The sequence below is a fragment of the Panthera onca genome, chromosome B1 (assembly GCF_046562875.1).
Source record: "Panthera onca isolate mPanOnc1 chromosome B1, mPanOnc1 haplotype 2, whole genome shotgun sequence".
Classification (NCBI taxonomy): Eukaryota; Metazoa; Chordata; class Mammalia; order Carnivora; family Felidae; genus Panthera; species Panthera onca.
In genome coordinates, this window is record NC_138342.1 from 187,420,297 (window position 1) to 187,437,416 (window position 17,120).

At 45.3% G+C, this 17,120-nt stretch overlaps 1 protein-coding gene across 6 annotated transcripts in view; it reads left to right on the forward strand.

Annotated features, from left to right (window-relative positions):
- FAT1 (FAT atypical cadherin 1) overlaps positions 1-17,120 on the forward strand; it is a 134,500-nt gene that overhangs the window by 9,766 nt on the left and 107,614 nt on the right. For all 6 annotated transcript variants that reach the window (XR_013555010.2, XM_078445351.2, XM_078445349.2 and 3 more), the window contains one exon: positions 5,899-9,181. Coding sequence is in view for 5 of the 6 variants with exons in the window: in XM_078445351.2 (XP_078301477.2) it covers positions 5,917-9,181 (3,265 nt within the window). In the remaining variant the exon portion in view is untranslated. The remainder of the gene's footprint in view (positions 1-5,898; positions 9,182-17,120) is intronic.

The window sequence follows — 17,120 nt, forward strand, 5'->3', positions numbered from 1 at the left end:
CCTCCTCTCTCCTTCCCTCCCTCTCTCTCTCATACCCATCCCTCACTCACTCACCCACCCTCTCACACTGCTCCCCTCCCTCTCTCTCTCTCCCTCCCTCTCTCTCTCTCTCCCTCTCCTCTCTCTCCCTCCCTCTCTCTCTCTCCCTCCCTCTCTCTCTCTCCCTCCCTCCCTCTCTCTCCCTCCCTCTCTCTCTCTCCTCCCTCCCTCCCTCTCTCTCTCCCTCCCTCCCTCTCTCCCCTCCCTCCCTCTCTCCCTCCCTCCCTCCCTCTCCCTCCCTCCCTCTCTCTCTCTCCCTCCCTCTCTCTCTCTCCCTCCCTCTCTCTCTCTCCCTCCCTCTCTCTCTCTCCCTCCCTCTCTCTCTCTCTCTCTCCCTCCTCTCTCTCTCTCTCCCTCCCTCTCTCTCTCTCTCTCCCCTCTCTCTCCCTCCCTCCCTCTCTCTCCCTCCCTCCCTCTCTCTCCCTCCCTCCCTCTCTCTCCCCCTCCCCCTCCCTCCCCCTCCCCCTCCCTCTCCCTCCCTCTCTCTCTCCCTCCCTCTCTCTCTCCCTCCCTCCCTCCCTCCCTCCCTCTCTCTCTCCCTCCCTCCCTCCCTCTCTCCCTCCCTCCCTCCCTCCCTCTCTCCCTCCCTCCCTCCCTCCTCTCTCTCCTCTCTCTCTCCCTCTCTCCCTCCCTCTCTCCCTCCCTCTCTCCCTCCCTCTCTCCCTCCCTCTCTCCCCTCCCTCCTCCTCCTCTCTCTCCTCCCTCCTCTCCCTCCCTCTCTCCCTCCCTCTCTCCCTCCCTCACTCCCCCCCTCCCTCCCCCTCTCCCCTCCCCCTCCCCCTCCCTCCCTATTGATTTTAGAGACCATTAAACATTTAATATACACTATTTTTAAAAAACAGGAGTCATTTACATTTCATACTGGCTTTTTGGTGATATTTTTTCTTTGAAACTGTGGTTATCTTCCCTGCAGTTGAAACATCTTCAAAATACTTTAAAAATGTGACACTATCAAACTGAACATTAAGCTCCGAATTTCAGTAATAAGTTCAACTCTAGTGAGTGCTCTCACTGCTGCTGATACAAAATGGGAGAATGTGGGAGGGCACGCCGAGGGAGAACACAGAGTTCTTCAGGTGAATATTTTTGTGTGTGTTTATCATCACAGGTGGCATTGATGCTGTTTACTTTTTGCCTGTTGCATGGCGGGCTGAAGGCATGTTAAGATTTGGGACCTCTAAGTAATAGATGTACAACATTTAGGGGATTTTATGCATGTGTAATGCTGTGTCCCACTTAGTCCTATCATGGAAGCATATGCAACATTTCTGAATCTTCAGCTTTAGATCTAAATATTTGAATTTATGCAGTTTTGTTCTTAGCACTGGCCTGTGTTCAGTTTTGTGATGAAGGGGCAGTTACGGTAATTGACTTAGAACACTCTATGTGAAGGTCTCCCTAATGAAGAAATATGAGCACGTTAATATCTGATTTCTACTAGAAAAATTATTTTTCTCTCTTATTTATGGATTTCCAGAAATCTATACTAAAGATATTTTAGCTTCGGACCTGAGGCCCTTTCCTCTACAGGCTGCACTAAGTAAACATTCTTGGTTTTCACTTTGCAAAATGCATAGAAGAAAGCCTAAACTACAATGAGTTGAAGTAGTAGTATGATCACATTCTAAATATCAAAGTGTAGCCTCTGGCTAAAATCGTTTCTGGAGTTTAATTTTCATAAGCATGAACTCTAGGTAATGTACTTTTCAGTAGAAATGGTATTAGTATCTTTTTTTTTCCTTCCTCAGCTTTGCTGTTTGTTTTGCACAGGGGAACAGCCACCACTTTTTTGATCACGCATTTGTAGCAGAACCTGAGTCCACGGTCCTAGGTTCCTTTACTAAAGGTTAATACCTCCTAAAAAGTGAATTGTTTTCTTTCTTTTTTTTAAATATTTGAGAGAACAGGAGAGAGAGAGAGCAAGAGTGAGGCGGGGGGGAGGGGCAGAGAGAGACAGGGAGGGAGAATCTCAAGCAGGTTCCATGCCGTCGGTGCAGAGCCTGGCGTGGGACTCGATCTCACGACCTGTGAGATCATGACCAAAGCCAAAATCGAGTTGGATGCTTAACCGACTGAGCCACCCAGGCGCCCCATGGATTTTTTTTGTTGTCTGATGTAAAAAGTTGCCCTTACTCATTGATCCTAATCACAGTGGCATTCTGTTAGCCAGGTGTGCAGAGTAAATTCCGGGTTTTGAACGGTTTCTGTTGAGGGTGGTCCAGCAGGGGTAGTCCGGCTTTGAGCTGTCCCTGAGAAGATCCGCTGGCGGCGTGGGTTCAGGAAGGTGAGCAGGCGTGGGGAATGCAGCTGTGAGAGCAGGGTGGCGGCCGAGATGCGGTGGGGAGGGAACCGTTGCAGTAATGTGACGTGTTGGCCTTTTCCTTGTGCCGGGTTGGGGGGCGGGGGCGTGTCCGGGGCCGGCCGGCAGTGTGTGCCGCTGCGCGGTAGCAGCCAGTGTGTATGCGTCATTGCCAAGTTCTAATGTGAGGCTTCAGATGTTCAGGAAGATTGACGGACCCATCCTGGTTTTATAACACCACTGTTTCTTGCTTCTGCGTCAGTGACTGACTGCTGTCCCGTCTCACGTTCTCCTCTTCTGTCCTCCACATTTTGGGGGCGTGGGTCATCAGGGCTCTGTGCTTGGTTTTCTTTTCCTCTCTACCTGTGCTCTCTCCCTGGATGATCTCAGTCAGTTTTGTGGTTGAAATAGCATGCTCTGTATATTCAGGCAACTCTCAAATTTGTGTCTCCAGGCTGGACCTCTCCCACACGTCAGCCTGCCCCCTCAGAATCATTACTTGGGTAACAGTGGGCATTTTCACCTTAACTTTCCAAAACAACTCATCTAATTCCCTAGGTCCTGTTCCTCTCTAGTTTGTTAGTTGTGACAAGTGCACCATAATAATGGGAAAGGTTACCAACAGGAGAGACCGTCTTCATAACTTTTCTAAAATCTAAAATGATTCTAAAGGTTAAAATTTATATAAAAAAAAACTCCCTTACTGCTCTCCCCTCATCTGTGCCCCAGCCACAGTGGTCTCTGTTTTTGTGACTAATGCCTCTCTACTGGACGTGATTTTGAGCCCCAGGGAACACTGGCAAAGTCTGGAAACTTTTTGTTTGTTTGTTTTTTTGGTGGGAGAGTGTGGAGTGAGTTGGAGGAGATACAACAGGCTTTGAGTGGGTGGAGAGCAGGATAACCCCGAACATCCTAAGATGCACTCTGGGCCTTTTGAATCTTATTTATGTATTATGTATGTGTGTATTTATTTTAGAGAAAGTAGGGGGGAGAGGCAGAGAGAGAACAAGAAGGAGGATCCAAAGCAGGCTCTATGCTCACAGCAGAGACCCCAATGTGGGGCTGGAACCCACGAACCTTCAGATCATGACCTGAGCGGAAATCAAGAGTCGGACGCTTAACCCACTGAGCCGCCCGGGTGCCCCTTGGGCCTTTTGAATTTAGTTCTGTCTTTCCCTTCAGGTTCCCGACCAGTCTCCTGCCCTTCTTTATTTGTCTTTTTAGTGCCTCATCATCAGCATGGGATACACTCTTTGCTTGTTTCTCACCAGGAAATATGTCTTCCATGAGGATTTGTTGCTGCTTTGGCTCACTTTTGTATCCCCAGCATCTAGAACGATTCCTAGCACATAGCATTAAATATTCGTTGAATGAAGTCAAATAACTGATGAAGGGGGTGAGTGAGTGGAACAGATGGCCTGCACCTGTGCTAAAATATTCAGCTAGAGTCGTGGAAATAAAGCATGAACATTCACCTAGCTGCCTGTTCTCCACAAATTACCACTGTTGACAGTTGACTTTTTTTTTTTTGATCCAGAATGTTTCTGTCCATTTTTCAGCATATTCATATACTGTGCACACAATTCATCCCCCCCCCCCCCCCCGCCCCCGCCTTTTTTTAACACACATACATGGGATCAGTTTAATTTTTCCATTTAACATATCTGGACGTCTCTATGTACCAACATTCAGAGTGGCGGCTTATTCTTTTTAGTGGCTGCATAATACTTTATGTGTAGAATTAAGCAATAATATTTTAATTGTTTACAATAGAATCCCGGCATAATACTTTGTTGTAAAGTGGATAGCAGTAACAAGTCTTCTGGGATGAAGCACTGTGCTTGCTTCTTTCACATGAGCTTTTTAAGTGTTACTGAAAGCATTTTCTCTCTCTCTATATTGCTCTTAGTTCGTAAACGCCTCGGGATCTGGAAATAGTCTTTGGTTCACGTACCCTCCACAGTCTGTCCTGAACTAGGCTCCCCATACCTGTAGGTTGAACTGAAGTTTTCCCTGGTTTAGAGAACGTTCCCGCATCATTATGTCATTCAGATTTCTCTGAATATTAGAACTGTTGACCACATGAAGAGATTGTTTTGTGAGGAAACTGTTTTCTTATTTTGAAGTGATCATCGTTCTCCGGGAGGCTGGATGTCTGTATGGTCTCCTGACTTTATCGCTGAGGAGATGGCATGAGAGCGAAGGCACATGTCAGGGGGCCCGCCTGGAATGTGATTGAGCATCCGTTAAGCCTTGTGTGAAGGAGGGCTTTTCTTTTTTCCCTAATGAAATGACTGACGGCGTGCGGTGAAGATACTGTGAATGCTGCCTCGCGAATTCCCGCCGGCCCTTCAACCAGCCCTCCAGTCTGCTGCTGCTTTCACCTTTGGGTGGGGCTCCCGTTCTGGGAGCACTTGTTTGAGGGTGCAGTGCTGTCCTCTGTGGAGAGTGCTGGGGTGTTTTGTGAGGCTGCGTTGATCTGCAAGGTGAATTTGTTGGCATTCAGCGGAACGGTGGGTTTGAAAATAATTGTCTTGCTCCTCCGGAAGGCCAGCCCGGAGGACTGCCTACCTTCCGCGTGCTAAAGGGAACCCTTTCTCAAATGCCCCCTTGCCTTCCCGTTTCCCCTCTGACCTTCTCCGCGGGGCCGACCACCTTGCTGCGTTCATGGGGCCCTCTCTGTGTGTCAGCCTGGATGCTCTAGCTGTGTGTGTGTGTGTGTGTGTGTGTGTGTGTGTGTGTGTGTGTCTTGTGTTTGGTTGTGAACACTGGTTGTTGACTGCAGTGGTGATAAAACATTGATGTGGTTGGTAAGATTCGCTTTGCTGTTTGACATCAGGCTGCTGGTTTCCCATTTGTAAATGGACTCTTTGACTCCTGTTGGTTTAGAAGTGACCTCAGTATCAAAATGATATAATGATTTTATAAGTATTTTAATACCTTTAAATAGTTACATAATGCTAAATGAGACAGTAAACCCTTATGTTTTGGAGGGAGTCAACTAAATTATTCCTAGAAAGAAATAATTTCTGGATCACTTTTGAGATGAGGTTATAGAATGTCATTAGGGGAGGTCCTATGAAACCACCTTTCAGGTTGGGTCTTGTCTGAATCAGTTCTTCAAAGCTTCCTGTGCTTGGGATACTGTGGCAGCATGAAATTTGTGAGCTTTTGGGCATTTCATCTGTTGTATATAAATAAACCTAGACAATGTTCGTTATCTCCCTTTGTCACAGTTGGTTCCATTTGCCTTGAAGAATCAAGTAGAACAATTCAACTTTGGTGTTACATGTAGCTGGCGGGAGTCTGATCTGAAGCTCCTTACGATTCTTGAGTCCTCAAAGTACAAGAAAAAGATTGTTCCTTAGTAATTCTAGACATGTTAGAGGTATTGATACTTGGACAACGGAAAAAAATCTAAAAACTATGGCACATATTTGTATTTCACATATATGTACAATACTTCATTAAAATGCAAAGTCTAAAACTCCCGAAACAAGTTTACGCCGCCTTGTTTATTTCTTCGAGGTCACGATTCTTCTTTCTTTCCTGTGTTTTAGATTCCTGAGGGTTAAGCGATGGGGAGACCTGTGGCCTTGCTCCTGCTCCTGCTCCTGCTCCTCCAGCGTTTTGGAGACGGTGACGGAAGCCAAACCCCTGAGCAGGGTCCTCTCCAGTTTACGCATTTCCAGTACAATGTCACTGTGCACGAAAACTCTGCAGCTAAAACCTACGTGGGCCATCCTGTAAAGATGGGTATTTACCTTACAAATCCACTGTGGGAGTTAAGGTACAGAATTATCTCCGGGGACAACGAAAACCTTTTCAAAGCTGAAGAGTATGTCCTTGGAGACTTTTGCTTCTTAAGAATAAGGACCAAAGGAGGAAATACAGCTATTCTTAATAGGGAAGTAAAAGACCATTACACATTGATAGTCAAAGCAGTTGAAAAAAATACTAATGCTGAAGCCCGAGCCAAGGTCAGGGTGCAAGTGCTGGATACAAATGACTTGAGACCGCTGTTCTCCCCCACCTCGTACAGTGTTTCGTTACCTGAAAACACAGCCATAAGGACCAGTATTGCCAGAGTCAGCGCCACAGATGCAGACATAGGAACCAACGGAGAGTTTTACTACAGTTTCAAAGATCGAACAGATGTGTTCGCTATTCACCCGACCAGCGGTGCCATAGTTCTAACTGGTAGGCTCGATTACGCAGAGACCAAGCTCTATGAGATGGAGATTCTTGCTGTGGACCGTGGGATGAAATTGTATGGTAGCAGCGGTATCAGCAGCATGGCTAAGCTGACGGTTCACGTGGAACAGGCCAACGGATGTGCTCCTGTGATCACGGCGGTGACGCTGTCTCCATCAGAACTGGACAAGGACCCAACATATGCAATCGTAACGGTGGACGACTGTGATCAGGGGCCCAGTGGGGAAATAGCTTCTTTAAGCATTGTGGCAGGTGACCTCCTTCAAGAGTTTAGAACAGTGAGGTCCTCTCCAGGGAGTAAAGAATATAAAGTCAAGGCAGTTGGTGGCATTGATTGGGACAGTCATCCTTTCGGCTACAATCTGACACTACAGGCTAAAGATAAAGGAACCCCTCCCCAGTTCTCTTCTGTGAAAGTAATTCATGTGACTTCTCCGCAGTTCAAAGCTGGGCCAGTCAAGTTTGAAAAGGATGTTTATAGAGCAGAAATCGGTGAGTTTGCTCCTTCCAATACCCCTGTGGTCATGGTGAAAGCCACGCCTAGTTATTCTCATTTGAGGTATGTTTTCAGAAGTACCCCTGGGAAAGCTAAATTCAGTTTAAATCCCAACACTGGTCTCATTTCCATTTTGGAGCCAGTTAAAAGACAGCAGGCATCCCATTTTGAGCTTGAAGTAACAACAAGTGACAGGAGAGCCTCGACCAGAGTGTTGGTTAAAGTCTTAGGTGCAAACAGCAATCCCCCCGAGTTTACCCAGACTGCTTACAAAGCATCTTTCGATGAGAACGTGCCCGTTGGTACGACGGTCCTGAGCGTGAGTGCTGTGGACCCCGATGAGGGGGAGAACGGCTATGTGACTTACAGTATTGCCAATTTAAACCACGTGCCCTTCGTCATTAACCATTTCACTGGTGCCGTGAGTACTTCAGAAAACCTGGACTATGAGCTGATGCCTCGGGTTTATACTCTGAGGATTCGAGCGTCAGACTGGGGCTTGCCATACCGCCGGGAAGTTGAAGTCCTCGCCACGGTGACCCTCAATAACTTGAATGACAACACACCCTTGTTTGAGAAAATCAATTGTGAAGGAACTATCCCCAGGGATCTAGGTGTGGGGGAGCAAATAACTACTGTTTCTGCGATTGATGCTGACGAACTTCAGTTGGTCCGATACCAGATTGAAGCTGGAAACGAACTAGATTTGTTCAGCCTAAACCCCAGCTCTGGGGTGTTGTCCCTAAAGCAGTCGCTACTGGATGGCTTAGGGACCAAGGTGTCATTTCACAGCCTGAGAATCACGGCCACAGATGGAGAGAATTTTGCCACACCGTTATACATCAACATGACTGTGGCTGCTAGTCGCAAGCCAGTACACTTGCAGTGCGAAGAGACGGGCGTCGCCAAAATGCTGGCGGAGAAACTCCTGCAGGCAAATAAGTTACACAGTCAGGGAGAGGTCGAGGACGTTTTCTTTGATTCCCACTCTGTCAATGCGCACGCGCCACAGTTCGGAAGTACTCTCCCCACTGGTGTTGAGGTAAAGGAAAACCATCCAGTGGGTGCCAGCGTAGTTTTCATGAATGCTACTGACCTGGACACTGGCTTCAATGGAAAACTGGTCTATGCCATTTCTGGAGGAAACGAGGACAGTTGCTTTGTAATTGACTTGGAAACTGGAATGCTGAAGATTTTATCTCCGCTTGACCGTGAAACGACAGACAAGTACACCCTGAACATTACAGCATCTGACCTTGGTATACCACAGAAGGCCGCTTGGCGTCTTGTAGACATCAGGGTTCTGGATGCCAATGATAATCCCCCGGAGTTTTTACAGGAGAGCTACTTTGTGGAAGTGAGCGAAGACAAAGAGATAGATAGTGAAATCATCCAGGTTGAAGCCACAGATAAAGATTTAGGGCCGAATGGACATGTGACCTACTCTATTCTCACAGACACAGATAAATTCTCCATTGACAGCGTGACTGGAGTTGTTAAAATTGTGTCCCCTTTGGATCGCGAAGTACAGCCTGTGCATTACTTAAAGATTGAAGCCAGGGATCAAGCCAGAGAAGAACCCCAGTTGCTTTCCACTGTTCTTTTGAAAGTATCATTAGAGGATGTTAATGACAACCCACCTAGGTTCATTCCACCTAATTACCGTGTGAAAGTTCGAGAAGACCTTCCAGAAGGAACCATAATCATGTGGTTGGAGGCCTATGATCCCGATTTAGGTCAGTCTAGCCAAGTGAGATACAGTCTGCTGGACCACGGAGAAGGACACTTTGATGTGGATAAACTCAGCGGAGCGGTCAGAATTGTCCAGCATTTGGACTTTGAGAAGAAGCAAGTGTACAATCTCACCGTGAGGGCCAAAGACAAAGGGAAGCCGGTTTCTCTGTCTTCCACTTGCTATGTTGAAGTTGAGGTCATTGATGTGAATGAGAACTTACACCCACCAGTGTTTTCCAGCTTTGTGGAGAAGGGGGTAGTGAAAGAAGATGTCCCTATTGGTTCCTCAGTAATGACAATATCTGCTCACGATGAGGACACAGGAAGAGACGGGGAGATCCGCTATTCCATAAGAGATGGTTCTGGTGTTGGTGTTTTCAAAATAGACGAAGAGACAGGTAAATACGTTATTACTCTTCTGGTTTGATCTCCCCTCCCATCTGTCCCAAAGTAATGATCTGCCCTGCGCTGGCTCCTGTACAGTTCCCTGTTGGCCTCTGTCAGGGCTCCACACAGAAGTGCACGTGCATGCTTTCTGCCCTCTTAGAAGCATCCCTGTGTGTAGTAAGTCGTGAGTATGGAACCGAAGGAACTTGAAGGACCTGGTGTACAATGAGTAAGGAAACGGGAGAAAGTTGGAATCATTACCGTTGATCCTGATCTTTAAGTTTGTGCTCTGCATTATCAGAAGCGTCACTGTGGTTTTGCTGTAACTTTGAGAAACTGTTCCAGAGCTGTTCAAGCTAGTCTTTTTGCACACTTAGAACCGCCACCGCCCACTGTCTAGCATGCTTTTCAGAGATGATTGCACACCTGCAGAATTGTGCAGTGCACAGAGAGAACACACTGCTAAAGCTTCCGCGATGTGGTCTGCTCTCCTTAGTACCTCTTCCAAGTTTTGTTTGAGAGGCAGACAGACGTAGGGAAGTACAATGTTGAATTGTAGGGACTTGGCTCTTCGAGTTGTTAATTGGGTGATCTTGGATGAGTTAATTATCTTATCGAAACTGACTTCATCTATACGATGGGGACGCTCAAAAAGGCTGCAAGATTTATGTGAGGATAAAGTGAAATAACATGGGAAGGCTGCGGAGCGCGTGTTAGTCTGTTAATGTCTTCGAAATGGTAAGGAGGCTTTGTTAGCATACCCTTTCACCTGGAATAAGAGCCTAAAACCAGAACATCCGGGACGGCCGACTGATGCTACGGTCTGTTGCTTTGCACTTTGTGCCTATCTCTAATTTAGCTGCTCTTCTCGGGTATTACAGTTTGATGTCAGTCTCCCCTGATGGAGTGTGAGCCTTTGTATTAGTTTGCCAAGGGCCAGCGTAGCAAAGGACACAGACTGGGTGGTTTCAGCCACAGACATTGATGTTTTCACAATTCTGGAGTCTAGAAGTCGAGTTTGGAGGTGTTGGCAATGGTAGGTTTTTTCTGAGTCCTTTCTCCTTGGCTTGTAGATGGTTGTCTTCTCCCTGTGTCTTCACCATCTTCTCTGTGTATGTCTGTGTCCTACTCTCTTTTTATAAGGACATTAGTCATATTGGATTAGGGATCACCCTAATGGCCTCTATTTATTTCCAAGTCGGTCACATTCTGAAGTACTGGGGGTTAGGGCTTCAGTGCATGAATTTTAGGGGACACAATTCAGCCAAAAACCACCTTTCAGGACAGGCTTTTATTTAGCTCATGCATTTTCTGTCCTCAGCCCCAGCAAGAAGTACAAGGCGTATAGAAGCTGCTCATTAAATGCGAAGAGAACGAACGAGCAAACGAATGATTATTTTGATGAGTGTCACATTAAAATGAATGAATGTCCCGCTTCCTGAGAACGGTAGTGGAAATAGAAGGAAACTGGGTAATCACAGGGTTAGATGAACTGCCATAGATGGGAGCTCAGTTCGTTTGTTGATCCCATTGATATGTCCTTTATGAATATATCCATTCTAAAAAAAGGTGTTTTTCTTATTACACTGAAATTTTAAGTTTATCTTTAAAATGCTACAAGTAAATTATTTAATACCCACCCCACTAAGCATGCCTACATCTAATATAAGAAACACAATCATTATCCTAGAAAAAGTTATTTTAGAAGCCATCATATTTTAATGTACTTTTGTTTATTCAAGGGATTCTTTTTGTAATGAGTTGTAGACCATTAGCATGTGTTGGGTGTATCCATTCCTCTAAAATGCCAGATTTTAATTTTTTAATTTTGAAATTTTTTGTTAGTTTCTAGATTTTAGAAAAAATTTTAATTTATTTTTTAATTCCGGTATAATTAAAGGATAAAATACCAGATTTTTGTTTTTATTTTTACATCATGCCGCCATTTAGAATCTTTAATCCAATTTCATCAAAGATTACCAGCCACAAGCCGTGATTAGTTCTCTAGAAACAACTTTGCTTTCTGTGTGCAAATCAGTGTCAATGAAATAAAAACTGAAACCATATACTGAGCAAAGAACTCTATTAACCTTGTTTCAAACTTTATTCTCAGTCTTCTTCAGCTTAATTAGCTGCACAGAATGAATTGTGTCTAAGCAAAAATGGAAAAGAGCTGCGGTGTCCCAGGGGCTGGGGGCTTAAAAATATTAGAGATCTAGGTTTTGTCAGACCCATGAACAACATTTTAAAAAGCAGTCGTGGGGCGCCTGGGTGGCTCAGTCGGTTAAGCGGTCGACTTCGGCTCAGGTCATGATCTCGCGGTCCGTGAGTTCGAGCCCCGCGTCGGGCTCTGTGCTGACGGCTCAGAGCCTGGAGCCTGTTTCAGATTCTGTATCTCCCTCTCTCTAACCCTCCCCCATTCATGCTTTGTCTCTCTCTGTCTCAAAAATAAATAAACGTTAAAAAAAAAAATTTAAAAAAAAATAAAAAAATAAAAAGCAGTCGTAATGTAAAATAGACCCCCCCCCCCCCCCCCCGCCCACCCCCGCAACATCGTCAAGGTCTGTCTACCTCACAAGTTGCCTCAATGCAGTTGGCTTCGGCCTGTGGTCTTGAACTAGTCAGACCGTCCGCACCGCGTTGGATCCTGGGTAGCGTTTCTGCCTGCAGCTTGGTCTGGAACCAGGCGAGTGTTCACTGCCCGGATGCCTGCCCTTGAGCGCTGTGGAAGCGGATCATGGCGCCTTGGTTGTGAACATGCTCCCCTCTTCCCTGCCAGGGATCTTGTGTACCCCTGGCTCCTTTAAGGAGAACTGAGGTTTCTATCAGCTGCGGTAGCCCGGCTGTGAACCCACCGCCTGCCTTTTCGGGGAGCCGGTCCTTCCCCACCACTGCGCACGCGCGCTTGGGGTGTGGCGTTTTCTCCTGCTTCCGGAGAGTTTCTTTCATTTTGTCGGAGCAGAAATGGAGCACACGGCGCGGGGTCGGGATGAGCGTTGGCGCTCAGGGGGTCTGGGGCGGACCAGCCGCGATGAGGTGCACACGCCCCTGGGGATGCAAGATGGCCACTAGAGCCAGATTGTTAAGTAACAGTTGACTGATTCCTGTTGGTTATGCTATTCTAGTCCCTCCTCTTGTATCTGTAGATATATACGTGTGCATCCTGCCGTACTCCAATATTAATTCGAATGTTCAGGTACATTGTGTCAACTTGGAAGAGTACCCACATTTTAAGAACTTCACCCAAAACAACGAATATATTTGCGCATTTTCCTCAGGACAATTATTCCTGACCCTTTCTTTTTTTCCTTTTCTAAAATATCTTCTGAAAAGCTATAAAAAATTGTTACAAGTTAAAGTTGAGACAGAAAATAGAACCCAAGTCTTAATTTACATTCCCTGAAGGCTTAAATTATATGAGCACTGCCTTTTGGGTTTTTCTTTCAAGTGAAAAGAGTATTTTTGTTGCTTTTTAAAGACTCATTTAGAAACTAGTAATTTTTTTTTTTTTTTTTTTTTTTTTTTTTTTTGCTTGTAAAGTTAAGACATTGGGATATTCTTACTACCAAGAAAGAAAAAAGGAAACCACCAACCAAACAAGGCAGGGTTCTGAAATCTGGAGTAGTTTTCAAAGCTGAATGGCAGTGCTAGACTTTTCTGGTGGTAACTTAGTGGGGGGCCAGGGGATGAATTGGGACTGTGGGCATTGGGCTTGGGAAGTATATAAGAAACTTTGTGCATCTGTGTAACTACTGAGATTTGAAAGTGAGAGAAAAGTTGGAAATCTATCAGTCATCTGTTCTGTAGTCCTTGGCTTTACAGAAGAAAATGTTTCATGTATAGTAGATTAATGTTTCTGTGTTTTTTGGAAATGAATCAAAGTGATATAATAGTATTTACACATTACCACACGTTGGCCTGGTGTACATTACGAGATGTGATTTGGCAGTAGAATTATCGGCCCAACTTATTTTAGAGATTCCTGGCAAGACATTTGGTATTGTAGTGTAGAATTCCTTCAGGAAAGGTCAGTATGTTTTGTGCAGTAGAAATTCTTAAATCAGGTATGTTCTTTATTTGGGGTTTGTCTAATTCCTAGTGCGGGTCGAAAAGTGTGGAGCGGTGCCTGTCCGAAGAAGAAACGTAGGGGCAGTTCAGGAACACAGGTGGGGACTCCATAGGACACGACCCTAATAACACTCAGTGCGAGCTGGAGAAGGCCTGGCTCAGGTCAGGTTTAATAGCACCTTTCTAGAACTTCAGACACTGTTCATCGCCTGTTTCTGCTGTGCTGTTACTTTCTCTTCTTGTCACGCTGGACTAGCTGATAAGGGCCTGGGCAGGACCAACAATCTGCCCGCTTCATTGTTCGCCTCCTGCCTTTGACTTAACTTGAAACTATAATGTTGTCGGAATAATATAAATAAATTTTTGTGGGATTTTACCTATTTCAGCATTGCCACATAGGTGTATCATTTGTAGTCTTAGAACAGAGAACATAAATCCGCAATCTGAATTTCGTTCTTACTGGTTTTATGATCCTTTTCTTTAAAAAGTCTGCTTAAATGTGAAACATGCCCTGAAAAGTAGTTTTTAGTTAGTTTTTTTTTTTTAACTAGAAATTCTATGAACTACCTAAAATATGTAGCCAAATGTACGGTCCTGTGAGCTCTGCATTTTATACATACTTTGCTAATTGGCTTTGCAGGGAGGTAACATGTAATTGCAGTTGGGGGGTAATTGTCACTTGACTCATCTGATAATCTCTCACCAAATCACATGCTTTTCCTGGAGAGGCCTCTGGGTGTTGGTGAACTGTTCAGACACATTCATGCCCACGTGATAGCTCGTCCGTTCCAGGTTTGGAAGGTTACGTGAAAAATTATTTGGGAAATGGGTCTGGTTAGAGAGCCAGTCTCCAGGGTTCTAATTAAGATTTATGCTCCCCCCCCCCCCCCCCCCCCCCCCGCCCAGTCTCCTTAAAAATCTACAGAGAAGGTGATAAAGCAGATTGAACAGAAATGTTAGTGGAGGATCTCTGAAGCATGTGCAATTTCACATTTAGGTTTTGATTTGTCCCCCATTCTCACTGCAGATATGTGCCTGGTAAGCTTTCAGAGTTGAGCAGAATAAATCTGGAGAAGCCCTCTTGCAGATTTATGGAATAAATTATAAATTCAGCTTAGTGTTCTTGGCTGAGGCGGATGCATCCAAGTTAATTATTACTTGAGCATCAGTAAAGAGGTGCAGCTTTTTGTTAGTTTGGAAACTAAAGTAATGTCTAGAAAAATGCTTGGCTGAAAGATTTTTTTTTTTTTAATTGTAGGTAGGTAGTTAAGTCTGTTCCCCTCACGTACGTATCGTAATTGGGATGCCTTTAAGTATGTTTTCCCTTCAGTCTGGAGTACTTTGGTTCAGTGTTTCGCTGTTAGAATAATGCAACCCAGTAAGAGTGTTTCCCCCTTCCACTTCTGCTTACTTGGGGAGACCATGTTTTTCATTAAGATAAGACTGAATTTCTAAACTTACTAATGCTGTGTTGCTCTTAGAATCCCAGTTGTGGTTTCAGAATTGAAATTTACATGTCGATGGAAAGACTTGGGAAGAATTAATATGGAAGTACAGCTGGTGCAATGAGATAAATCGCCATTCATGAAAAATGGGAGGGGGAATAGGGACAGCATTTTTCTTAAGAGAACATGGCTACATTCTCATCATGGGGGAGTGGTATTGCATGGTTCCTGTAATGCCCATCTGGGGACTGGCTCCTGGACTTGCTCAGTTAGGGGACACGGGATGAATGCGTTTGTGCAGTGGGACCAGAAGGGACTTCCAATCCAGGCTAACCTTCTTGTTGGCCTCAGTGAGAGGGAAAATGTTTTTGGGGTTTCTATCTGGTTTGGCAGAACTCAGAATATTTTAATTATTATCTTAATTACTCAAGTTAAAAAAAAAATTTTTTTTTAACGTTTTTATTTTAGAGACAGAGCATGAACGGGGGAGGGTCAGAGAGAGGGAGACACAGAATCTGAAACAGGCTCCAGGCTCTGAGCTGTCAGCACAGAGCCTGACGCGGGGCTCGAACTCACGGACTGTGAGATCATGACCTGAGCCCAAGTTGGCCGCTTAACCGACTGAGCCACCCAGGCGCCCCTTAATTACTCAAGTTTAAAAGAAAACCTTTTCCCAGCTTCAAGTAGGATGTCTTCTATACATGGCAGGGACCTGTGTTTTTTCCTAGGGCCTGTTGTCATGGCAGAAAATAGAATGTAGAATGTCAGTGGCCTCCAGGGTTATGACCAAAGAATCTGTAAGAGTGGCTGACAGCTGTGTGGCCATTAGGAGTGTGGTCTGCTGTGGTAGGACCCTTCTACCTCTGCTGGAGCTGGATCTGGAACTCCTGGCAATAGGAACTTGAACAGACACTGGGGGAGGCCCCATCAAGGAGTTCACAGATCAGCTGGTGAAGTGGCCTTTTGTGTTAGCATCTCTTGCCTTATGTGGCCGCAGCCACTGTCCTGTTCTTACATTTTGTTCTCTTCCCAGGAAAGTTGAAGAGAAAAACTGATTTCTGAGCCACAGTGAGATTGAAAATCAGGCCTTGGCAGAAATGAGGTTATGATAATCTGCCCTTTTGTGTGTGTGTGAATCTGAGTCAAGGCAGGGAGGGCATGGTAATTTCGCCCGGGGACGGGATCCTCCTCTGAAACTGGAGGATGTTAAGGTGAAAACAGAATCTAATTAGAAATCCTAAGGAAACTCTTTTTGTTTTAAGAGAAAACAGGATCCGCTTTTCTTTAGTTACTAGCATGGTATTTAACAAGTTGAGCGAATAGTGGTTGGGGGAGGAGCTGGGCTGGGATCCAGGGTGGTATCATGTTGTGAGGCAGAATGTGGTGAAGTTCTGCCGTGCCTTCATAGAATCCTCAAAGGTGGGTAAGGGCCAGAACCTGGACGGGATAGAGTAGAAACAACCTAAAATATGGTCTCTTTAGCTCTGTGCTTTCCGTGATTATGATGATGATGATAATAAAGGGCATCAGTATAATAAACCACAGACACTTACTGTTACCACCAGGTGCTGTTCTAATTTAATTTTTATATTAATTTTCTCATTAATTTATATTTTTTCTTATATTAATTTATATATTAATTTTCTTGCTGCAACTACCAAATAGATACTTTTATCCCCGTATTATTGACGAGGGAATGTTCACAGAGGAGCTAAGTCACTTGTCTAAGACCACTTGGGTACTAAGGGCGACAACAAGGGTGGGGGCCTGCGTACCCCAACACCACATCTTACTGCCTCTCACTCTTTGTAGAGCGATCTGGAGATGCTCTAATAGAACCCATCTGAAAACTACTGCTTGAATGGGATTCTGGACTGAACTGGGTTGGGCTGAGCCAGGCTGGAGGCTTGAATCCCAGATTGGAGGCTTGGTCTTGAAGAAGATGTATTGAATCGAGCAGTCTTCTTCCGTCATTTCTTCTCCAGATGGCATATTAGTCTTTAGCACATTGAAGAGAACAGGATTTTAGCATTACATAGGGGTGGCATTTAAGCAGTTTTAAGATTATTTCGATGAAGTGCTGAGCAGTGGGGGAATTATGCCGAGACCGCTAGTGAGTTTTGTCGTCTAGTGGAGATGGACGGGTGTCTCATCTGTGCTTGCAGTTGTGAAGGTACAGCGTTCTCGTAAATAAAGGTGCTGCTGGACCAAACCATACAGCATGTTAACTGGAACACTTTCTCATCAAAACAGTGTCTTAGATGGCTGTTAGGGTCCTGTCTAGCCATTAAAACCACTTTAACCCCCTGAATCACTTAAGTTGCAGTCCACACGGCCCCCCGCTGAATCCCTGTTCTCTGGCCTTGGCCTCCTTGAGATCTTGGCTTCAGCGTCTGTCCTCACCGGCCATCTGGTTTGTGGCAGGAAAGCCAGCGAA